Here is a 23,832-nt window from a genome sequence, read left to right as displayed (position 1 = left end):
CTTGATGTCTGTTGGTAAATTTAGATCGGTGAGGAAAGCCTCATTACTAAGGTTCTTTTCAAATGTTCACATAGCTGCGGTTCAGAAGGAAGGAAAGATAGGGAAAAAGCCGTGTTGACCTATAGTTTCCCTTGTTCTGATATTTCATCAGTGACAAGTTTGAAGTTACTGAATAATTAGAATTCAGATGTAATTATGTGCCAAGACAAATTCTATTGTTTGTGAAAAGATGATAATTACAATCTTCACCGGGGGCATTTTTAAATTTTATTTTGAAATAGTAATATACACCAGGGCAACAACAAAAAAATCAGATAATAGGTAACTGCGAATTCCAGTCTGCCTATCTGCTTGTATAACCTCAGAGGTGAGCACTAGTTTCCTATGTATCCTTGCAGACTTGGGGCCTCCCAGGTGGCTCAGCGGTAAAGAACCTGTCTGCTAGTGCAGGAGACACAGGTTCCACCCTCCCCCTCCGCCCCCCCAGAGAAGGAAATAGCAACCCAACTCCAGTATTCTTGCCTGGGAAATCCCATGAACAGAGGAGCCTGGCTGTTACAGTCCATGGGGTTGAAAAAGAGTTGGACTTGATTTAGCAACTAAATATACACAGTGTTTACTTACAGCACGTTTCTTTTATACAAATGCTAGCATACTGTACCCATCACTTCAAACTTTTTTTCTCATTTAATTACCTTGGGAAAATACCTTGCCAGTACATACATACAGTGTCATTCTTTGACTGCACAGTATTTCTTTGACTGCATACTTAGTCTTTCTTTGTATTCCTTGCCTAGGTAGCAAGCAATGCAGTGAGAAGTTTTGCTAGCAGAGGAAAAAATTCCTATGTGCCCCTTGAACTGTAACCAAAGAATAACTATATAATGTATTCCTAAGTATTTGAGATGAGCTGCACCTAAGGGAGAAAGAATGGAGAATTACTAATCTGGTCACCACAACTATAATTTCAGTTTCTATCACCCAGCTGTGTGAGCCAGAAAATGATTTAAGCAATCTGCATCGACTAGATGATTTCTAAGATCCCTTTCAGCAACAAAATTCTGAGATTTGGAATTCTTGAGAAGTTGTAATATACCATGTAATAGTTTACATATTAAAAACATCTCATTTGGTATCAACCAGGTAGGCAAGAAAGATTAAAATACTTTGCATTTAAAATAAAAGACACATTAAAAATTATGACCAGGAAAATAATTTTAAAGCATCCTAAAGGATTCATCTCTAGATATTACAATTTAATGCTACAATAGGAACCACCTCAATTCTCTAAGCAAAGGAATATAATTAAATGGGAGCCAGCACCAGCCATCAACTATGTGCCTGCCCTTGAGCTATCCCCTTTATTTTTGTAGCAACCCTATAAAGTTCAAGTTTTACTTTAAAGATGAGGAAAGCTTCTTAAAGGATTATATAATTTGCCTAAGGTCATCCAGTTTACTTTCCAAGTAAAGTGAATTAAAATGATTATTCATTAGGCAAATTGTAATCTCACATTTACTTCCTAGTGTTCTACATGATTCTGGACATAGGTATTTTGTTGATTCTCTTATTGGCTAACAAAAACGGGGGGGGGGGATGGTTATTAAAGAGTGGACATAAATACTGTTCAAACTAAATCGTTTTATTTTCCTTCCTCAGGGAAAAGAGTTCTTTGCTTATCCTAAGAAATAACCAAAGATCAAAATCTGGTAATTAGCTATAAAACAATTTCTTTTCTGACACACTAACTCTGTTGACCTGAGTAACTTCCATCTTTCTTCCCAAAGATGCCTAGGAAGTTTAGAATAATTTTCTTTGTATTTTTCCTATTTGTCATGCTGCTGCTGCTGCTGCTAAGTCGCTTCAGTCATGTCCGACTATGTGCGACCCCATAGATGGCAGCCCACTAGGTTCCTCTGTCCCTGGGATTCTCCAGGCAAGAACACTGGAGTCGGTTGCCATTTCCTTCTCCAATGCATGAAAGTGAAAAGTGAAAGTGAAGTGGCTCAGTCGTGTCCGCCTCTTAGCGACCCCATGGACTGCAGCCCACCAGGCTGCTCTGTCCGTGGGATTTTCCAGGCAAGAGTACTGGAGTGGGCTGCCATATAATTTACTGTTTATAGGCTTCCCTGGTGGCTCAGACAGTAAAGAATTGGCCTCCAATGCAGGAGACCTGGGTTCAATCCCTGGGTCTGGAAGATTCCCTGAAAAAGGGAATGGCTACTCCAGTAGTCTTGCCCGGAGAACTCCACGGACAGAGGAACCTGACAGACTATATAGCCCATGGGATCACAGAGTCGGACACAACTGAGTGACTAACTTTCACTTTTTAAAGCTGAAATTAATCCATTCCAAATACAGGGTATGAGTGAATGTATAATTTTTATTAGAGAAAATTTTCTCCATATTTGAAATGCACTAAATCGATGTAATCAGATTGCTTTGTATCAGCACATTTGTGTTCAGTAAATACATGTGGTCTCTCTTCAATGAGATTGCAATATAATTACTAGGTGCAAAACAAAGAATGGCATAGATCCACATACAAACGCTCATTGTCTTCAGTGATGACAACATTATTGAGATCTCTCATATATTCGTTCTTTTTAGTTTTGTTTTTCTTTTTTTTAAAGAAACTTTCTTTAAAAAGGGGATACGCAGAAAACATCTCATGGGGAAAACTTAAAGTTTAGCCATAAGTATAAATTAAAACAGATTTGAGTATTCAAAAACTGAAAAAAAAGGGCAGGCATGACTTTTACTGGGTACCAAGAAAACCACGATCAGGACCACAATCAGATTAAACAGTTGCTTTGGACAAATCACAAAACTAAGTCCAAATTACTATTATGTAATCCAGGTGTTCTCGATCCTAATGACGCATCAAAAAAAAACCCACAAATCTTTTAGATACCTATGCCAAACTCCCAAAGTACTGCTCTACAAAGATGAGGCCTATGTATCTGTATGTTATAAAAAGCTCAAAAGATTAATGTAGTACACATATTGTTGATTGCCCACGTTTTTTTCCTTATCTAAACATATTCTAAAAATGACCCATTCTGCCCTCATAAATACCTCCTGTGTCTCAGAGGAAACAAATTCCACTTCCAGCTACAGTAGACCCAACTGACCTAAGAGTTATTCCATATCCTTTACCAGTGACTGGCCTGCGGGTGGACAGGTCTAAGCCACTTCAGATCAGTGAGACCCAAGCATCTGGTGGCAAATTCTGGGAAAGCTTTTGCATGTAAGAGAGGGCCCCTGAAATCCTCCCCGATTCCTGCACTGCATGTAGATGAAGATGCACACAGTCCCAACTGCTACTGGCAAACATCCCGTGACCACAAGGGTAGCCAGCACTAGATGATGCCAATGCTGCAGTTGAAAACAGCGGGGAGAAAAAAAGCCCAGAGGTGACCCTCCTAGGAATCACTGGAATAGAAATACTGAAGCCCTTTTCATCAGCTAACTTCATGTATAATGATTCAATAGATTTTCTAATTGTTTAGGTCATTTTAAGTTGGATTTTTTAGTTATTTGCATCTGAAAACTAAAGGGTTATCCCACTGCAGCACCTTTTCAACCATGTGTGCTGTGCTTAGTCACTCAGCCGTGTCTAACTCTTTGTGACCCCATGGACTGTAGCCCGCCAGGCTCTTCTATCAATGGAGGTTCTCCAGGCAAGAATACTGGAGTGGGTTGCCATGCCCTCCTCCAGGGGATCTTTCCAACCCAAGAATCAAACCCAGGTATTCTGGATTGCAGGCAGATTCTTTACCATGTGAGCCAGCAGGAAGCCATAACAATCTGTATTAAGCAGAAACCACACAAACATGCCTTCATACTAAATCTGTAAATCCGAGATTGATTTATCTTTCCTATTGTAACAAAGATTAAATCTTTAAAAAACTAATTTACATCTTGTTACACTTTTCCAATATTTGGGCTGAACTGTATTTAAAAGTTTATGCTCACTGCATTCATTTCATTATTCATTCAAAGTTTTTGCTATAGGCTTTGTCTTGAATGTGCAAGACCATTCGCCGTGCATAGAAGTCCCTGTATTCCTCTGGTAATTCACCTAGTGTTTTTAAGGCTCTGTCCAAAATTTGTACAGCTCTTGATGCTGCTGTCAGATCTTTGTTTCCATAGGTATCCGTTTTATCATAGCATTCAGATGGAAGGTGCTTCCAAAAGACATTCACTCCCACTCCAAACTCTTCAGAAATTACATTATGGAACCATAAAGCTGAAGAAGTATTTAAAAAAAAAAAGAGTTAAAAATAAAAGCTACAGTTAAAAAAAAAAAAACAAAATGTCAGTGAAATATCACAAATTGCATATAGCCAATTCAAGAAATAAATCTTATAACTAGATCCCTTCGTTAGCACACTCCTAGCTTTTAACAGAATCATTTTAACTTTTATGAATTGCCAACCAATTTAAAGTGTCAATAGCACAACCCTACGTTTAAAACTTCTGAAAGTAGCAATTTTCCCTTTTAACTTGAAAGACACAATAAAGTTCTATTTGTTTTTTAGTTCTGTAATTTGGGGCTGTGTTTTGTATTACTTGTTTACACTTCCTGAGTCACACACCACATCAAAAGTGTTCATTTTTTATACACAGAACATTTCAATTATTTGAGGGGTATCTGACCTTTTCTGACTTAGTACAGTACTTTTGTTCTCAAAGACTTCCTGGTTAAGCTGCCTTTGGTTCTCTAACTTGCTTAAAATCTGCATTTATTGTAGCCTCCCCAGTTTTTATATTTCTAATGCACTTATTACAATCATCCTATGTTAACGCTCCTTTATAATATATATATATATATAAAAGTAAAGCAAATATTTTGGTTGTGGAAAAGATAAGTAAACTTCGTATAGCTAATTAATATTTTACTTCCACTAAAAATTTACTTCTTTGTTTTCAATTGAGAATAAATATTTTCAAAGCATAGGTGCTAAAGAAACACTAAACCAATACTAAACAAAGATGAGATCCTAGTCACATCTAAAAAGTGTTTAATCTTGTGACAGAAAGGAAGATTTATAAGATGCTAAATTTTAGAAATAAACTCCTTCTAAGAGTGCTCTAGAAAAAAACAAAAGCTTAAAATATTTTGATTTACAAAACCAGGTTCCAAACATGGTTTTAATCTTAACTACTCCTTCTTTCAGAACCTTTTTTTCCTTATTCAGTGTTAACGGAAAAAAAGCTAACCATCCTGTTAAATTTAAATCCAGAGATGGGACTTCTGCTCCTATTTCAAAATATCTGCAAACGTTCAGTATTTTTTCTCTTTTAAAGTTGTATACAGAATAAGGCAGAACTGCATCACCCTTAACCATGCTCTCAAGATATAAAACCCCCAAATTTAAGTAACGGCAATGGATTTAAAACACAGTGTGCTGTGACTGTTTTCAGTGAGGATTGAGAAGTCAAGGTATTGAACTTTTATACACAATTATGTAAAGTTAACTAAACAGGACAACACAAAGATTAACAAACTATGGTTCTTTGTCCTCAAGGAATTTATAATCTAGTCCCAAATAAGATATTATTATTAATACTTTTAACTAAATTTTATCACTCAAGAGGTATTATTATAAACATATTAACATATATGAAAAGTAAAACTATAAGCCAAATTTGTTAATGCACCCCTTAATATTTTGATTTTTATAATTTTCTGGTATTCAGTTTTGTATAATTACAGATGTTAACTGTATCACTGGTTACTAACAACTAATACCTATATACTGTTCAAAGAAATTAAGTGACACTAATTCAGACTGTAGAAAAATAGTGCCCAATAGTGTACATCATAGGTATTGCATTATAACATTTGATATTTAATAAAATATTCTGTTTGGCTTTGAAATATATTTATAATTTCTTCATAATTACTTAAGTGACAGTTCTAAAACATGTAAATATTTTAGAAACAAAATGATTTTAAAAGTACCATGAAGTATAATTTTTTTGCAGATATAAAGTGTCTTGCTTAGTATCCTTTAATAAGAGAACTTAAGAGTATAATAATATATTTATAGGTTGTCTTTGAAAAATAAGACAATACTGTAAGAACCTGTCTTAGCATACTTTAAACACACACACATTTGTATATAAAAATTCATCTTGTATAGGATAGGATACAGTTAACAAACTTTTGTATTAAAAAAAAAAATCACATAATGGTCAAGTGAGTATAAATAGTATAAAAAGCAAGTTACTGAAGTCTAGAAATCTTACCAGGAATGAATAACACATCTCCAGCTTTAAGGGAACATTCATACCTTCTAGCCTTGGAAAACAGTGGATATTTAGCTAAGTCTGGGTTATCTATGTTCAGTACTTCTGATTTAGAACCTGAAAAGTTACAAAACAGGATGATATAGATTGAACAGTTAGCATTTTTTTTAAATAACCACAAATATAAATTTGAAAATTTGTTTTTTCTTAACAACTACTTTACTGTATCACACTGTGAGAACAATTACTGTTCTCCTGAAGACAATTTTCAGTGACCTACCCTTTATTTATAACCACTGACATTCATGTAACATAATCAAGATAATCTAAAAATTTCATTCTTCATATAACCTATCATCTCATGTATACACGTACACAATGAAGAACACAATACAAGACACAAATACAACACAAGAATCATAATTAGGAAGAAGCCCTACAAAGTTTTTCTATGAGAATGAAGACATTAAAAAAAAACTTGAGAAATTTATTCTTTAAAAAAAAATAGTACCTGATAAATATAAATATTGGGCATCTCGAGGACTGAACAGAACAACACGCTTTTTTCCTGTCACTTGTATTAAGAAGTTATCCATTACCTGAAGGCAAATAAGAACTTATGAAAAAGCATAAAATTCTAATATACAGAATCAATGGTATTCCAGTTAACCATAAATCCTGTCTTTTAATAAAGCTTGACTCAGATTACCTAAAACTCTTATAGTAATATTCTAATTTAACAGTGAAAACAGATGTGTTACACAACTGTGTCACTATTTCTCCAACACTGCCTTAAAATGGGAAGGACTGGCAGGCCATTAGAAAATCTGCTCAGAACACTGTTTGCCTTTGCTTCATCATTATGACAGCAAGTGCAGTTACATCTATTTGAGGCTCCCTTTGGTAAGTATGACCAACTCCCCTGGGGGCTCAGATGGTAAAGTGTCTGCCTACAATGTGGGAGATCTGGGTTCAATCCCCGTATCAGGAAGATCCCCTGGAGAAGGGAATGGCAAGCCACTCCAGTACCCTTGCCTGGAAAATCCCAGGGACAGAGGAGCCTGGTAGGCTACACAGTCCATGGGGTCACAAACAGTCAGACACAACTCAGCGACTTCACTTTCACTTTTCACTTTCCTTTGCTAAGTATGGGTTTCCCAGATGGTACCAGTGGTAAAGAACCTGCCTGCCAGAACAGGACATGTAAGAAATGCTGGTTCTATCCATGGGTCGGGAAGATCCCCTGGAGGAGGGCATGAAGCCCACTTTAGTATTCTTGCCTGGAGAATCCCATAGCCAGAGGAGCCTGGAGGGCTACAGTCCATAGGGTCGCAAAGAGCTGGACCCAACTGAAGCGACTTAGCACACACACGTGCACGTTGGTAAGTATCTATTTTACTTATCTATCCAGGAATACTGTAAGGCCAACATTAGATGATAGGATGAGAGCACTTAGAAAACCAGGTGCTGAGGAAACACAAGGTAGTGCTGCAACCACGGACAGGCTCTTACGAGATGGCCAACCAGAATTTGGTTACAGGAAAATATACTGATTTCCAAAGTATTTCGACAGGACCGTACTTGGCAAATAATTTTGACGAACTTAGTAATAATGGAGCAGTGTTGACTTTTATCGTGTTTGTAAGGGTACACTGCATTAGTACAAATTTTGAAAAATCCTAAAAGCAGAGCTACAAGGACTTCCCTGGCAATCCAGTTATCAAGACTACGTGTTTCCAATGCAGGGGGTGTGGGTTCAATCCCTGGTTGGGGAACTAAGATCCCAAATGCCTCACAGTGCAGCCAAAAATAGAAAAAGGAAAAAAAAAAAAGGCAGAGCTACATTAATTCCCAGCTAAGGAATTAAAATATATACTAAGCAAGACATGTTCATGATTATTTACATATCACTTCAACCTAAGCATTTCTCCCTTAACAATGACTTATGTAAGCTGTAACTACATAACTAGCATTCCTTTGACTTATTTTTAAGAAAAACTTCATATTTAAGATAAAATGGATACTACACAAAATTTGTGAATACAGTTAAAAGTATGAGTTATCATTTTCTCATCATACTATTCATGTAACTAAAACCTTAAACTGTGGTGTTGGAGAAGACTCTTGAGAGTCCCTTGGACTGCAAGGAGATCCAACCAGTCCATTCTAAAGGAGATCAGTTCTGGGTGTTCATTGGAAGGACTGATGCTAAAGCTGAAACTCCAGTACTTTGGCCACCTCATGCGAAGAGTTGACTCATTGGAAAAGACCCTGATGCTGGGAGGGATTGGGGACAGGAGGAGAACGGGACAACAGAGGATGAGATAGCTGGATGGCATCACCAAGTCAATGGACATGAGTTTGAGTAAACTCCGGGAGTTGGTGATGGACAGGGAGGCCTTGGCATACTGCGATTCATGGGGTCGCAAAGAGTCAGACATGACTGAGCAACTGAACTGAACTGAAAACCTTAAAACATGTTAAGATCTTATATCTATCTCATTTAATTAGACTATATCAAAATCCTCCCAAGAGGTCCTCAGCTATAAAACACTATAAAGTATACTTCTAAAACTTTTATTCTATCTTTGGAAACCTATCAAGGGGTCACAGAGTCAGACACAACTGTGCAACTAATGTACACACAAGATATTGCTTTAAATTTTCTAAATTTCTCTATCCAACACCAAACTAAATACAAACCTAGACTTTTAATGTTTTTTAGCTATTTATTTGCATGTGTTTGCATGTGCGTGTGCATGCTCAGTTGTGTCCGACTCTGTGACCCCACGGACTGTAGCCCACCAGGCTCCACTGCATATGGAATATTCCAGGCAAGAATCCTGGAGTGGGTTGCCATCTCCTACTCCAGGAGATCCTCCCAGGGATTGAGTCCACATCATTTGTGTCTCCTGCATTAGCAGGTGGATTATTTACCGCTGCGACACCTGGGAAGCCCATGCATATGTTTAAGCAAGTAAAATTGTAACACCATAGAATAAATGGTCAAGATCAATATCTGCGCATCTTACTGCTCAATAAATACAGTAGACACTTGACATTCTCAAGGGGTATATACCCTAAGACCTCCAGGTATCTCCAAATTTTACAGTTGGAAATGACTCTCCACAAACTTCTGCCTTTCTCCCAAACAACGGTTCCATCTAGTCACATATATAACTTCAACATTTTTTCCACTTTCAGTTTCCCCCACCTCATCTGGTGTCCATTTTCCACATGTTAAAAAAACAAAAAACACTTGAAAAAACTCAGTATATATATTTATAATGATGAATAGAGAAATGCAAATGTAAGAAACTAACTAGGCTCTGCTGCTGCTGCTAAGTCGCTTCAGTCGTGTCCGACTCTATGTGACCCCATAGATGGCAGCCCACCAGGCTCCCCTGTCCCTGGGATTCTCCAGGCAAGAACACTGGAGTATGGTGCCATTTCCTTCTCCAATGCATGAAAGTGAAAAGTGAAAGTGAAGTCGCTCAGTCGTGTCCGACTCTTAGCGACCCCATGGACTGCAGCCACCAGGCTCCTCCGTCCATGGGATTTTCCAGGCAAGAGTACTGGAGTGGGGTGCCATTGCCTTCTCCAAACTAGGCTCTCGCATTAACTAAATAATTTACTCCATTACCATTGCCTGGCAGAGCACCTGTTTTTAAACCTCATGTTTCAGCAAATTACATGTCAGAGAACTTCAGGGTAGCCTCCCAAAAGTTAATACTGTGAATGTTCAGTCTATAAATTCTAAAGGCTACTGTAGTTTTAGATTTCGCATTTTATGTAGCATACATCATAGTGTGTCCAAAGTTGTAACCCTGGTGAGCTGATTCGAAAAACACTGGAAAAGAACTGCTCTTCTTTGAAGAATTTTGGAAACTTAATATCTCCTTCCAATAAAGGAAACTGCTTTCTGATATCTGCAACATCCTGCATTGAGAGAAATACAATGAGAATTTTATTTCACAATATTGGAGTAATGCTTATTTTATCTAAGGCTGCCATCAAAGCCCATGATATCATGGAGGAATGGTGCAAAATTCTGCTCACTGTTTTAAAATACTAGGATGTGACCACAGCCAACACATGACCTTTTAAGTGAAAGAATGACAGACTGTAATAATACATTCAATGATACTACTATTGTTAACCTTTATATACTTCATTAATAGGAAAGTTCATCTTACTCTAAGCAAGAATCATACAACCTACTTAAATGTAAGAGTCATTAACTTGAATGTTATCAACTATGTAAAACCTGGGGCTTCTCCTAAGAGAGAAAACTAAAAGAAGGTGAAGAAATAATGTGCCATAAAGAGAAAAGACAGAATCTGACTTGATCATTTTAGGGACTGCTCCTTAACTGTGTGCATATTAATTTGATCCTAAATACATATATATGAATTATCCAGGTTTTTTATATCATTTTAGATTATATTTTATTAACTGAATGGCCGTCTGCAAAATAAGTAGAATAGATTCCTTAACTGTGGAAAGATTAGATAACTTCACATTCAGAATTCTTACCTTTCTAGGGTCTTCTCCAAGTGATCGGAGGTAGTACTTCTCATCCTTAAACAAGCCAAAGAAAAACAACATCAGTATTCACTTAAAAATATCAGAAAGTAAAGACAAAAGGGAATAAATGTGAAAATCTAACCCAATTAAGTCATTTTTAAAAAAAGTTCCATTTTCTTCCCTTTCTACTAATGCTCTCTGGTGGCCATATGAAGAAATGTCTCTCTACGTGCTTGTAACAATGACAGGATCCACAAAACATCAGGTAAAATAAATTCTTTATAAAGGCAACACATGCATATCACATCTAAAGCTTAATTTAGACTTTATATTCTAAATTATTTACAATCTTAATTAGCATCTTCAGACTTTACAGAAATCCCATTTTTATAACACATGATCTCAGAGTATCATTGAAGGCCAACAACAAACTTTATTAATATAATGCAAATATAGAAGATAATATAGAATACTTTATACTTTTAAAACTAATTTTTTAAAAAATCTGAAACATTGTATTTTACAAAGCTAAGCTTATCCTTAATCATAATTCTCAACCCAAATCATCAAGAGTCAGCTCAGGTATGAATTAGAACTATGTCAGCTTATAGTAATAAACTTAAGTTGATGCTTTAAAAAACTGTCAACTATAACTTTATTAAGTAGCTCTGCTGCTGCTGCTGCTAAGTCGCTTCAGTCGTGTCTGACTCTGTGTGACCCCATAGATGGCAGCCCACCAGGCTCCCCTGTCCCTAGGATTCTCTAGGCAAGAATACTGGAGTGGGTTGCCATTTCCTTCTCCATTAAGTAGCTCTAATAGGGAATTATTTGAATTATGAAGTATACATCGCCTGTATTTTCTGTAATAACTAGTAAACTGAGCCACATCAGGTCAAACACAGGGGCAACACAACACAAGAATTCTGCCTTTTATACTTAAATTGACCATTATAGCACAAACTTCAAAATATATCTCATTTATCATAACAATATATTATACATCTGTGTTCACAAATTTTACTTAAATCCAAGATTTACTGATTTTAAAATTTTAACTAGTACCATATCAGATAAGTTTCATAAATTTATTACTAGCTAAACAGGTTCAGGGCTTGCCTGCTGGCTCAGACAGCAAAGAATCTGCCTGCAATTTGGATATCCACGTTCGATCCCTGGGTTGGGAAGATCCTCTGAAGAAGGGAATGGCAACCCACTTCAGTATTCTTGCTTGGAGAATTCCATGGACAGAGGCTAAGTCCATGGGGTTGCAAAGAGTGGGACAAGACTAAGTGACTAACACTTTCACTTTCACAGGTTTCAAAGTCTGTTCTTCAAAATTCTAAGAGTTTTCTACCAGTTCTAATGTTTCAGGATTTAAAATATATATTTATGTGGCAGATACAGAGATACACCACACAACCCTCTTCAAGAAAAGATTCATTAATTGCAAGGAGTGTGATAAACATACAGCTGCCAGCTGTTAACTCCTTCAGGTCCGCCTCACCCTTTGAACTGTCGTGCTCTTTCTAGGGTAGCCTCAACCAATGACTAAGCAAGATGGTAAAAGGCCTAGACACTGCCACCCTGGACAGGATTCCTCTAGGAAGTAGTCTTTGCTCAGGAGTTCCACATGGAGCTGGCAGAGAGTCTGTCAGCTTTGGATCATTGCCTGATGGCACCCTCTACCCAAATCTTCTCCTTTTCTTTCACAGGTATTTTCCCCAATAAGTCTTTTGTAGTCCTAGTTTCATCGCAGAATGTGTCTCCCAGAGAACTGAACTGACAGTCCAATTCATCTTACACATCGCCCTAACTTTTAGGCTTTACCATTACCTTGTCCCTATTTCCTTTATTTCACTTGACATTTCATGGCTATTTAAATCTGTGCCACTCATTACCCTTGGACAGGAAAGTACCAAAGTGCAGCTGAACATACATGTTAAAGCATGACTGTAAAGCTAAAACACATTTTTCAGATATAGCTAATGGAATCAGTTTTGCAGATATTCTAGTCATACAATTAGAATCAGACATCTGGGATTTCTGTAGGGATAAAACATCATGTGATGAAAGAACAGAGAAAATGTAATACCTTTTACCACCAAACTGACCATCACCCAGCTGGCTCAGATGCAGACAACAGCTTTCTTCAAAGCTTAAAAAGCAGTTTATTTTTCAAATGTGCTTTTGAGATAACACAATAAACTTTTTTTTAATGTATTTATAAATGCCTCAATGTCTCATCTCAAGATATTTAAATTCTATTTTGCATTATTTTAAGCTGGATTATTATGTAAATAAGTAGAATTCTTCTGCATATAATCCTGAACAAATGTTATAGCAAATACACACAACAGAAATCACATTAATAACAATAAAAAATATAGAAATAGTCTTTTGTCTTTGTTAACAGAGTTAACAAAGTTCTCCTTTTTATCATCTGAACTTGGCATATCAGACCAAAGCATTTTCAGAGGATATAGTATTAATAACTAACATTCAGTAATTCCTACCTATCAGGCACTGTGCTGAGTACAGATTTTATAGAGCTAACTGTCACAAAAAACTTATGAAATAAGTACTATTACTGTTCCTATTTTACAGATGAGAATACCAAAGCACAGAAAGGTAATGAGGACAAGGTTTGAGATCTAATAAATAGCACAGCTAGGATATATGGAAAGCTATAGTTCTCATATATCTAACATTCTTTTATAAGAAAATAATTTAGTGATTACATATTAATGTTTTCTTAAGAAATTGTGTTAAAAACAATTACCTCTGAAATAAAGAATTCTGTATGCTTTTCTTCAGCTGCCCTTAGTACCAACTTGTCAAAAGGTAAAGTTCTGAAATAAACATAAAAGAATCCTTGGACTTAGTAAAAATAAACTAGTAATACTCTAGCCACTATACACACACATACTGTTTGCTGGAGTTTGATATAATCTTCTGTTTTACAACACAGTATCCATACTTTTTATTATAACCTATTATGTGGAATTCTAAGCTTTCAAACTTCATTTAGAGTTGAGCTTATTTGACTTAGGTTGTCTGAAATTTTGCTTTCAAAAATTAAAGATTTTTAGATCTACAGTACAGATGGATCCTTCTCATATGTCAATATACTCCTATTCCAAGTTTTTGTTACAAAAATGTTTCTGGTTTTATGGTATATATGGAAATATACAAACTTGCAAGCTTTTAGTGCTACTAATTTTCAAGTTCCGTGGCAAAACAAGTCTCGGGATGAACAAGGCAAACTACTAGCGCTACTGCAGAAGAGAAAACAAGCAAACAGCCCATGAAGACAAAGCCCCTCCCCTTCTCACCAACCTACCTGCCTGCCTTCTGGCACAACCAAACAAAACTGCTCTCCCCCTTCTACACCACATTCTATCACTTCAGGCTTCTGAGTAATAGCTCAAGGATTCCAGTGAAATGATCAAATTTTATTCTTAAATATTTCTTCCCAAAGGCCCATCTCCTTCCATCCTGGTAAACAGGATTGAACACTGTAGAAGCAAGGTTTGTTTCCTTTACCTCACTCTTTTGAGTCTGAGGATTACCTTTTCTGAGTCATATCCTATCTGTTCAATCTTCTAGAATCAAAAGTACTACCCACTACCTGAAGATGATACCTTATCAGAAACATCAAACAGAAAATGACATCATCAAAGGCATCTGGGTCACTACACTCTAGCCTCCACACCTCTCATTAGGAGTTGTAATCTTTCGCTCTTACTAACAAATATTTCTCCACTTGAACTCTGTAACAGGGAGGTAAGATTTCCTTGTAAGAAGATGACCATGCAATGTTTTCCAAGAAACATAGTGGGTTAACATAAATGTGGAATGTCAGCTATTAGAACAGATAACACCGTTTACTGAAAAGAAAAAGACCCTCTGGGAATTCCCTGGAGGTCTAGTGGTTCAGACTGTGCTCCCAATGCAGGGGGCATAGGTTTGATCCTTGGTTAGGGAACTAAGATTCCACATGCCACGCATCTCGGCAAAGTGAAAGTGAGTCGCTCAGTCGTGTCCAACTCTTTGTGACTCCATGGACTATATATAGCCCATGAAATTCTCCAGGCCAGAATACTAGAGTGGGTAGGCTTTCCCTTCTCCAGGGGATCTTCCCAACCGGGTTCAGGGACTGAACCCATGTCTCCCGCATTGCAGGCAGATTCTTTACCAGCTGAGCCACAAGGGAAGCAAATCTCAGCAAAAAAACAATTATTTATTATGTCTCGACTAGAAGGATGGTGACTGAACTCTTAAATTGTTGGGAAGCAGAGGATGTGGCTTCCCTGTGTGCAGTATAACTCAGTAACTGAGCATGTCCCTTGGAGAAACTGAGAAACTAAGATCATAGTCATCTTATGCTACAGGTTTCTGTGGACTATGTAGCTTAACTAAACTAGGGTATCTCTGTATCTACCTCTAGTCTTGTTCCCTTACAAGGAAGTTATCACTTAGTGAGCCAAAAATGGCTTTTGGATTGGTATAAGGACTCTACTGATACTATCCTGCTAGGATGCTGTTTCCTGCCTTGTACCCCTTTGCAAAGCGAAGCGAATCTGATGCCAGATTCTGGACTAGCAGGTGTCAATCTGAATTTGAGGACACTACTGATAATTATGTACAGTGGACACTGCAGGAGAGAAGAAAGAGGGCTGTCACTCAGACCAATCTACTACTATAGTTTCTGGCTAATAATATCAACAAATTTATTTGTTCAATGTTTTCCGTCTCTGATCTCACTGTACACCCTTCATTTCTACCAAAGCACCTTTTGAAGAGTTTGGAAATAATACAGAAGCCTCTGCAGGCCAGAGCTACCTCTGTAATTGGTGCAGTTGCTAAGGTCTTAAAGAGAACCTAAGACTTTTACAAGAACAGGCCAGGTAGAGTAGTTCAGTCCAAAGCAGAACTTGGGTGGCCTCAGCAACCTTCTCCTTTAGTAGTACCATCCAAGCTTCTACAGAAGCAAAGCTGAGAGAGGGGGGAAACAGGCATATCAACTGGGAAGTTCCTTGGCCTTCAGGTCTATCCTACACACGTTTCAGTAAGAAGAGCACCTGCTATACGATGCTCCACTTGTCTGGACTGACGTAGACCAGCAAGTGAGGTAGTATCCAAGAGGGATTAGAACTGTTAGGACTCTGTGGAGTCAGGCAAATGTGGGAATAAGTCTTGGTTCCATCATTTCAAGCTATATTTACAATCTTGAGTAAATTTTTTAACATTTTTAAGCTTCCATTTTCTCATCTGTATAATTATCGGTTAAAAAATCTACCTCATAGACATTTAAATGAGTAATATAATCTAGGATGCACAGTACCTGATATATAAGAAATGTTCGATAAAAGATAGATGGTGGGGTTAACAATAATGGCAACATAGCAGCAAGCAGTTAACAACATTCAGAAAAAGAAAAAAAAAATCCTTACTGTTCTGTTCCCCATTTTGGAAAGGTTTCTTTCCAAGATCAGGAATGAGGAAAGTGTAACAAACAATAAGAGCAGGATGGCAGGAGTTAGACGATGTGGATGTGATGGGCAGAAGCAGCAAAGCAAAGCTCATGTAAGACTCAGACTTGGGGAAAAAAAACCTATGGAGAGAATACCAACAGTATCCTTTCAAGACTCTTCATTTTTATGTATATGGATTCTGGAAGAACAGTAAGAGCTACCATGAGGAAAGAAGTAAAAGCCAAGACTTGGGAATATATTTATCTTCAAGTGTTTAAAAAGCAGAAATGAAACCTTAATCTAAAGTGTTAATAATGAGATACGTGTGTAGGTTCTCTTACTTTCCAGCCTCTCTCTGTGGCCTAGATGCCTCCCTTCTTTCCTGTTCCCCAATAACTGCAAAAATGACTACATCTGTTTTCCTTCTGTCTCTAAGCAAATAACCTTGCAACTCTTTAGCAGCTCTAGTGAAAGGCTTAGAGGAGCTGGAATAGGAACTATTACATAATATACGTGCTTCAAAAACATGTTTTGAAAAGTTTATAGGACATGACATAACATTAAGGCAATTCAAGATGAAGTTTCAATACCCATTTGTTACAGCACTGGGCTTCCCTGGAAAATAAACATCATTAACTGCAGGCTGAGAAACACTCATCATTCCAGCACTTTCTTCCACTTTCTTGTTTAATAAAAAATGAAAAGTTCTTACACTTGGAAAAATTTATGGCAATTAAATTCAATTCATGGCCTATTAAAAACCAAAACTGTAACAGCAAATATTCAAAGAATCAAATACCAAGAAACGGTTTGGCAAGCTACTATACGAACTTGGAAAACTCTAATGAGAAAAGTATGACCCTGGACACTGGAAGCTCTGTTTAGCTCATCTCTAAACTCTGGAAGGAACAGTGAGAGCCACCTTTCTTTAAAAAATCAGTCTTTTGTGAACATGGTTTTTCAATAGACTGGATTTACTGGAAACTACACGTGCTCAGAATTTGAAAATCGTTTTTAAATTTAACATTTTTAGTAAAACTCAAGGGAATAAACTCATGGGAATAAACAGCATAGTAAAACTATAAGATTACAGCATTTAAAGCTTTCAAGTTCAGACATACCACAGCTTTCAACTATCTTTTAAGACATCCCAAAACATAAAACGACAACCATGAGGGAAATTTAACATATTTAAGATTATTTTGTCAAAAAAGAAAATTAAGTCATATTTATCCAAGTTGACAAAAGATTATACCAAACATAGCAACCACCTGTCTTATATTTCTGGAGAGGGCAGAAAGAAAAAAAAAAACAGGAGCTTATACTTAACTAAAAACAATCTGGAAGTAGAAAATCTTCCAAAAATAGGGCATTTAAAATTAAAACAGGTTATGAAGGAAAAGTTTAGAATTTACAACTCTAGATAACAATTACTGATGTGGGAAGATCAACTAATCAATGAAGCACTAAATGAATACTGCACATCCAGCTTTAGATGTAATCTAACTCTAGTTACAGAAATTCTCTGCTCTTTCCATAACTCCAGAGGGTATTGGGTATACACTCTATTTTTAAAATAGTCTTTGGAAATGTCTTTGTATAATTATGTAAGCTGAGAATTCTTGTCTTTTAAAAGCCATTCTTTAAAAATTAGTAAGCTATTCTATAATTATATCAAACAAGCCAAGAGAGAAAATGCCATATGGTCTTTGTATAACAATGCAAAAATATTTTACAGGTTTAAAAAAAGTTACGTGTATCCCCAGAGTAAACCTCAGAAGAAAATACCTATATACAAAGTTTTTACTAATGAAGTCCATCTGGGCAACTGCAGCAACATGAATTTTCACCTCTTTCCTCCCTCCGACTTGGCTGAGGTAATCCACTGTCCATTTGCTTGTACATGCTCCCAAATCAATTCCTTCTAGCACTAGAGGTTTTCTCTGTGTGGGAAAAATCAACAAAAATTACGGAAAACCAACAATATATCAGGAGTTATATTGGGTAATAAAGGGCTAAAAACAAATAAAAAATGACTATTGATCCCAAGATGCTCAAAATCAGATCTTCTGACAATTCATGCTGTAACTAAAGCAGGAAGAGGAAACTATGTAATATACTTAGAACACAATTTCAGCATTAGGAAAACAAAACCAAACCAAACAGCAATACTATCATAAGCTTAGAAACAAGAGAAGTCCGAATATTATTTAAAGCATTTTTATGAGTGTTATATATAACAAAAAATACAACTGATTAAAATTTGTACTTTATAGTCAAATATTGTTTGCAACTTTTTACTTTGATAACCATTCTAAACTTATGGAAAAGTTACAAGAACATTACAAAGAACTCCCATATACCATTTACTCTGAGTCACGAGTTGCTAATTTAACACTTTGCCCCACTTACTTTACCATCTGCTCTCACTCTTGCAATGTGTGTATGGAGACATATTAAAAATAATTTAATTTTTTCTAAACTATTTCAGAGTAGTTTTCCAAACTGTCTCTATCATGCTCCTTTATCTCTAAAACTTGAGCATATTTTCTGAGAACAAAGACATTCTTTTGTATAACCACAGAATAATTATCAAAATTATATTTAACAGCTACAATACTTTTATCTAATCTAGCTTGTATCCAAATTTTGCTAATTGTCTCTGTATTTTTTCCCAACTTCTGAGATTCCACACTGCATTTAATTCCTGCTGCTAAGTCGCTTCAGTCGTGTCCAACTCTGTGCGACCCCATAGACGACAGCCCACCAGGCTCCCTGGTCCCTGGGATTCTCCAGGCAAGAACACTAGAGTGGGTTGCCATTTCCTTCTCCAATGCATGAAAGTGAAAAGTGAAAGTGAAGTCCCTCAGTCGTGTCCGACTCTGTGCGACCCCATGGACTGCAGCCTACCAGGCTCCTCCACCCATGGGATTTTCCAGGCAAGAGTACTGGAGTGGGCTGCCATTGCCTCCTCCGACACCTCTTTTAATCTGGAACAGTTTCTCAGACTTGTTCTTCTATGACCTGGACATTTTTTGAAGAGCACAGGCTAGTTATCTTACAGAATGTCCTTCAATAGGAATTTACATGATGCTTCTCCATGATTAGATTCAGCTTATGCGTTTCTGCAAAGAATGTACCACTCAGTATTGCTGAGTGCAGAAACCGTGATTAAAAAAAAAATCACCTTCTACACGTACTAGTTAGTATTCTAATGTAAGAATTAGCTCTAACTTCTCCATTCATTCTTTTTTTTTCCATTGAGTTATAATCCACTGATATAATTTTGAAGCTCAAGTTATCCCAGAGTTGGCCAGTAAGAATACCTTCAAGCTGACTCTTATGACTTTCTGCCTGAGCACGTCTTACTTTATAATCCAGTATTCTTTTGCCTCTCTGTCCCAGCCCTACAGTTATTTCTTCAAGTAGCTCTGGTTTCTTCTAGTGGGGAATGCTGTTTAGAAACAATGATCTGGGTGCTGAATGTGTTCATGACTATTGATGTGTCATTACATATAGGCCTTCTCAGGGACCAGAGCTAGGAAACACATGAAGGTGTGTATATACTCACTCCCTCCACCCCCCCCCCAATATACACCTCCTCCCACACACTACATATGCATATGGTTATATTTCTCTCTCTCAATATGTACTATACACACACACACACACACAGTCTTAACGGATATATGATGAATCATGATACTTCCAATATGGTTACCTAATTCCAAACTTATACCACAACATTTATTTCAAAATTTCTTGTTCATATATTTGTAAACTACCTGCTGTCTTCCTGAGAAACCTGGTTCCAATCATCTTCAATGTTTAATCAGTTGCACAATCCCAGAATTCACACTAAGTACCTCTACAACTGCTAAGTTATACCACTGTAAAAAAGTATACAAACTAGAATTCAGCATTGTTTATAGTTCTTTTTGTTTTTAGACTGCCATACAATCAAAGTATGGGCTTCCCTGGTGGCTCAGATGGTAAAGTGTCTACCTGCAATGCAAGAGACCCATGTTTGATCCCTGGGTCAGGAAGATCCCCTGGAGAAGGAAATGGCAATGCACTCCAGTATTCTTGCCTGGGAAATTCCAAAGAGGAGCCTGGCAGGCTCCAGTCCCTGGGGTTGCAGAGTTGGACATGACTGGGCAACTAACACATTCCAAATTCATAATCAAAGTACTGTGTTCAAAAGTGACTTAGGTTACTTCTCCTCTCTCCCTTAATTAGGTTCACTTGTTATTTTTAATATTCTATACTAGAGTTTGGCTTTTTTAAAAATTATTCCTTATCCATGTTAATTTTATTATTACTATTATTTCAGAATATAAAACATTAACGTGATCTCCAAAGTCAAAATTATATAAAAAAGGTCACTGCATCTATACTCACCCATGTTGTAATCACTCAACCCCTATAGATAACCAGTCTCATTAACATCTGGCTTATCATCCCCATGTTTCTTTTTTGCAAAGTGATCAAAAACCATATAAATTTCCTTACTTTTTTATACAAAATTATTTATAAATTATCTTTTGTAATTTTTTCTTTTTAATTTAAAATTATATCCTGAAAATCACTGCTATCAGTTTAGATTTTCTCTCATTGTTCTTTTACAACTTAGCACACTATAGTGTAAATGGAAAATTTAATCTGTCTCCTATAGTAGGTTTTTTAGGTTATTTGTAATCATTCTCAAACATAATAAATACTAGATATTTTCATTCTGTTGAAGTACATCCCCAAAGTAAACTCCTGAAGAGGAACTCAGTTCAGTTCAGTTCAGTCGCTCAGTCATGTCCGACTCTTCTCAACACCATGAATCGAAGCACGCCAGGCCTCCCTGTCCATCACCAACTCCCGGAGTTCACTCAGACTCACGTCCATCAAGTCAGTGATGCCATCCAGCCATCTCATCCTCTGTCGTCCCCTTCTCCTCCTGCCCCCAATCCTTCCCAGCATCAGTCTTTTCGAATGAGTCAACTCTTCGCATGAGGTGGCCAAAGTACTGGAGTTTCAGCTTTAGCATCATTCCCTCCAAAGAAATCCCAGGGCTGATCTCCTTCAGAATGGACTGGCTGGATCTCCTTGCAGTCCAAGGGACTCTCAAGAGTCTTCTCCAACACCACAGTTCAAAAAGTAAACATATCAACAACTTTGTTAGATATGCCAAATTCCCCTCCATTAGGCTTGTACTGCTGCTACTGCTGCTAAGTCCCTTCAGTCGTGTCCGACTCTGTGCGACCCCATAGACGGCAGCCCATCAGGCTCCACCACCCCCGGGATTCTCCAGGCAAGAACACTGGAGTGGGTTGCCATTTCCTTCTCCAATGCATGAAAGGACTTGGCATAAAATGTGAGTGCCAGTTTCCTCACAGACTCACAAAGAGTGTATTATTAAAGCCTTTTGATTTTTGCCAATATGATACATAAATGGTATCTATTTTTTAAATTCTCTTATGAGTAAAGCTGAATGTCTTTTCATGTGTTTAGAGGCCATTTTTATCTTTCTGTCAACTGTTCACTTTTTAATCAGATTTTTGCCTGCTTCCTCATTAATTTTTAAAAGTTCTTTACATACATGTGCTTTCGCTGACATTTAATAAAATATATATTGTAATATTTCCCTCCCAGTTTGAATTTGATGTACTCAAATTTTAATGTTCTTTTACTACACTTGAGTCATAAGGAAACCCTTCCATAGACCTAGATTACAAAGAAATTTATCCATGCTTTCCTCTAGTACTTATGTAATTTCTTTTTTTATTTAGATCTCTGATCCTTTTGGAGATTACTTTTGTGTACGGTGTCAGATATAAATCTAATTTTATCATCTTATAAATGACTGTGACTATCCAGTTGTCCAAGCACCATTTATTTAAAAGTTCATCTTTGCCCTAGTGATTTAATGTCATGTTCATCACACGCTAAATTTCTATATGAATGAAAATTTATCCAGACTCTGGAGATATATATATAAAGTCACTCAGACTTTCTTCTCTATTCATCTGGTCTGTCTATCCATGCAACTGTACCACACTGTTGGTTATTAAAACATTTTTAAAAATCTGATAGGACTATATCCCTTAACAGCTTTTCTTAGGAGTTTCTTAATTAGAAAAGTCTTGTTTTGCAAATTAGTTATTGATTTCTAGTTTTATTACACCGTGATCAGTGTTATTTGCAATTTTCCACTTTACAATGTTTAGTGATGCTTTCTTTGTAACAGTATGTCTTGTCTAGGAAGGCTAAATTACAAAACACTTTTTGCTAGCTAGCCGTCTTATAAAGCATTTCCACATTCATATATTATTTGATGGTCACAATTCTGTCCTGAAGGCATCTATACACTAATGTGTTCCGTGGGGGGGAAAGACAACCACCCATCGAGCCTACTGCTGCTGCAGACTTGAATCCTCCCCATAGGTTTCTAATTCCTAAATGAAAACTTCATCCCTGACTTTTTTAACACTCAGAACTGTAGCTCTATAACCATCCTCAGAGATATAAATATCAAGTAAAATTACTGGGGGAGGGGGTTCTTTATCATGAGCAGGCTAATTGTAATCTTATGGTTTTGTTTTTTTTTTTTTAATATCTGTTCCTCTCTTTATTCTCAGTTTTTCTGATGCCTAGATTCCCTTGCAAAAGCACTGCAAGTAAAAAGTTTCTCCCCCATTAACATTTTTCTGAGTTTTGTTTTAAAGAACTAAGGTTCGAATTACAGATACAAAACAATCGAACGTCTGATCTACAACCCATGTTAGAATCCAGTGGAAGTTTCTCGTGGGATTCCCATTGCTTCCCTTTTTGGATCAGTGCAGTGAAAAACTGCTCCTTCAAATCCAGTAATTCGTGAAGAATAACTGGCGCCATTCAAGCTACTGGGGGGTGGGGGTCGGAGATGGGGCGCGAAACTGCCCCTAGACTATAAGAAATTCGACGAAAGACTTGAAGACCTGGGGGAGGCGGGGGAGGGGAGTGGGAGGCGGGGGAGGGGAGTGGGGGGCGGGGGAGTATTTCCCTAGGGTGCCATGGTAATGGTATTAGACTCCTTGATCGAACTCCCCCAAGGCAGCTAGCTGGGCTTATTAAGCAAAATATTTCTCGTAGTCAGCGCTCTGACGTCCAACTGCTTCCCAGAAACGTGGAAGGGTACTCGCCGAAAAATTTAATAGGTGAGACCGTCAACATACCCCACGTGCTCCCTTGGCCGCAGGGCCAACCAGCCACTTTCAACTGACAACCTTCTCGCCACAACCTGGATACCAAGAAACCAGTTCGGAGCAGCTCAACTGGTAGGAACGGGTATCCACCGACACCCCGTGGTTCCGCCCCGCGAGAGGGCCTCACCTGCGGATACAGGTGCTCTATGAACTGCTCCTGCGAAACGCCCTCGAATCGGGGTACTGGGAAGCCGTGCCCGGCCATGGTTGTTCACGCCAATCCTCTTCCAAGTCCCGGGACCCTCTGCACTAACACGTTCCTCAGCGCGCGATTCGCCCGGAAACAGGACCCGGAGAGAAAAGGTCCGGGAGGCAGGCTGAGTCGCGAGAACTGCCAG

The 23,832-nt window shown here is 37.5% G+C and overlaps 1 protein-coding gene across 6 annotated transcripts; it reads right to left on the bottom strand.

The window, feature by feature from the left end:
• Window positions 1-253: 253 nt before the first annotated feature.
• On the bottom strand, window positions 254-23,745 carry TYW5 (tRNA-yW synthesizing protein 5). Of its 6 annotated transcripts, XM_086347033.1 has the most exons (8): window positions 23,622-23,745; window positions 18,048-18,202; window positions 13,565-13,634; window positions 10,795-10,839; window positions 10,060-10,197; window positions 6,770-6,857; window positions 6,259-6,375; window positions 254-4,252 (listed from the first exon to the last, which is right to left on the bottom strand). In XM_086347033.1, exons 1-8 carry the CDS (start codon window positions 23,697-23,699, stop codon window positions 3,996-3,998), a joined length of 948 nt encoding a protein of 315 aa, XP_086203159.1. In that variant the 5' UTR covers window positions 23,700-23,745; the 3' UTR covers window positions 254-3,995. The 6 variants fall into 6 exon arrangements, with proteins under 6 accessions (XP_086203159.1, XP_086203180.1, XP_086203170.1 ...); XM_086347054.1 differs by lacking the exon at window positions 10,060-10,197; XM_086347044.1 differs by lacking the exon at window positions 13,565-13,634 and having other exon boundaries at window positions 18,110-18,202.
• Between the last annotated feature and the right edge of the window lie 87 nt (window positions 23,746-23,832).

This window comes from Bos grunniens, chromosome 2 (assembly GCF_055505025.1).
Source record: "Bos grunniens cultivar Pamir isolate PY7600 chromosome 2, Bosgru_T2T1.0, whole genome shotgun sequence".
Classification (NCBI taxonomy): Eukaryota; Metazoa; Chordata; class Mammalia; order Artiodactyla; family Bovidae; genus Bos; species Bos grunniens.
Note: the sequence above shows the minus strand (reverse complement) of the source record. Positions and strands in the feature narration are given on the sequence as shown.

Bases quoted from the DNA above. Each gene is read 5' to 3' on its own strand.
- TYW5 (XM_086347033.1), bottom strand. From the start codon at position 23,699: ATGGCCGGGCACGGCTTCCCAGTACCCCGATTCGAGGGCGTTTCGCAG. The intron at 6,376-6,769 runs GTACTATTTTTT...GTAACTTTTCAG, and splicing joins CCAATATTTATATTTATCAG to GTTCTAAATCAGAAGTACTG. The intron at 4,253-6,258 runs GTAAGATTTCTA...ATACTTCTTCAG, and splicing joins AGATGTGTTATTCATTCCTG to CTTTATGGTTCCATAATGTA.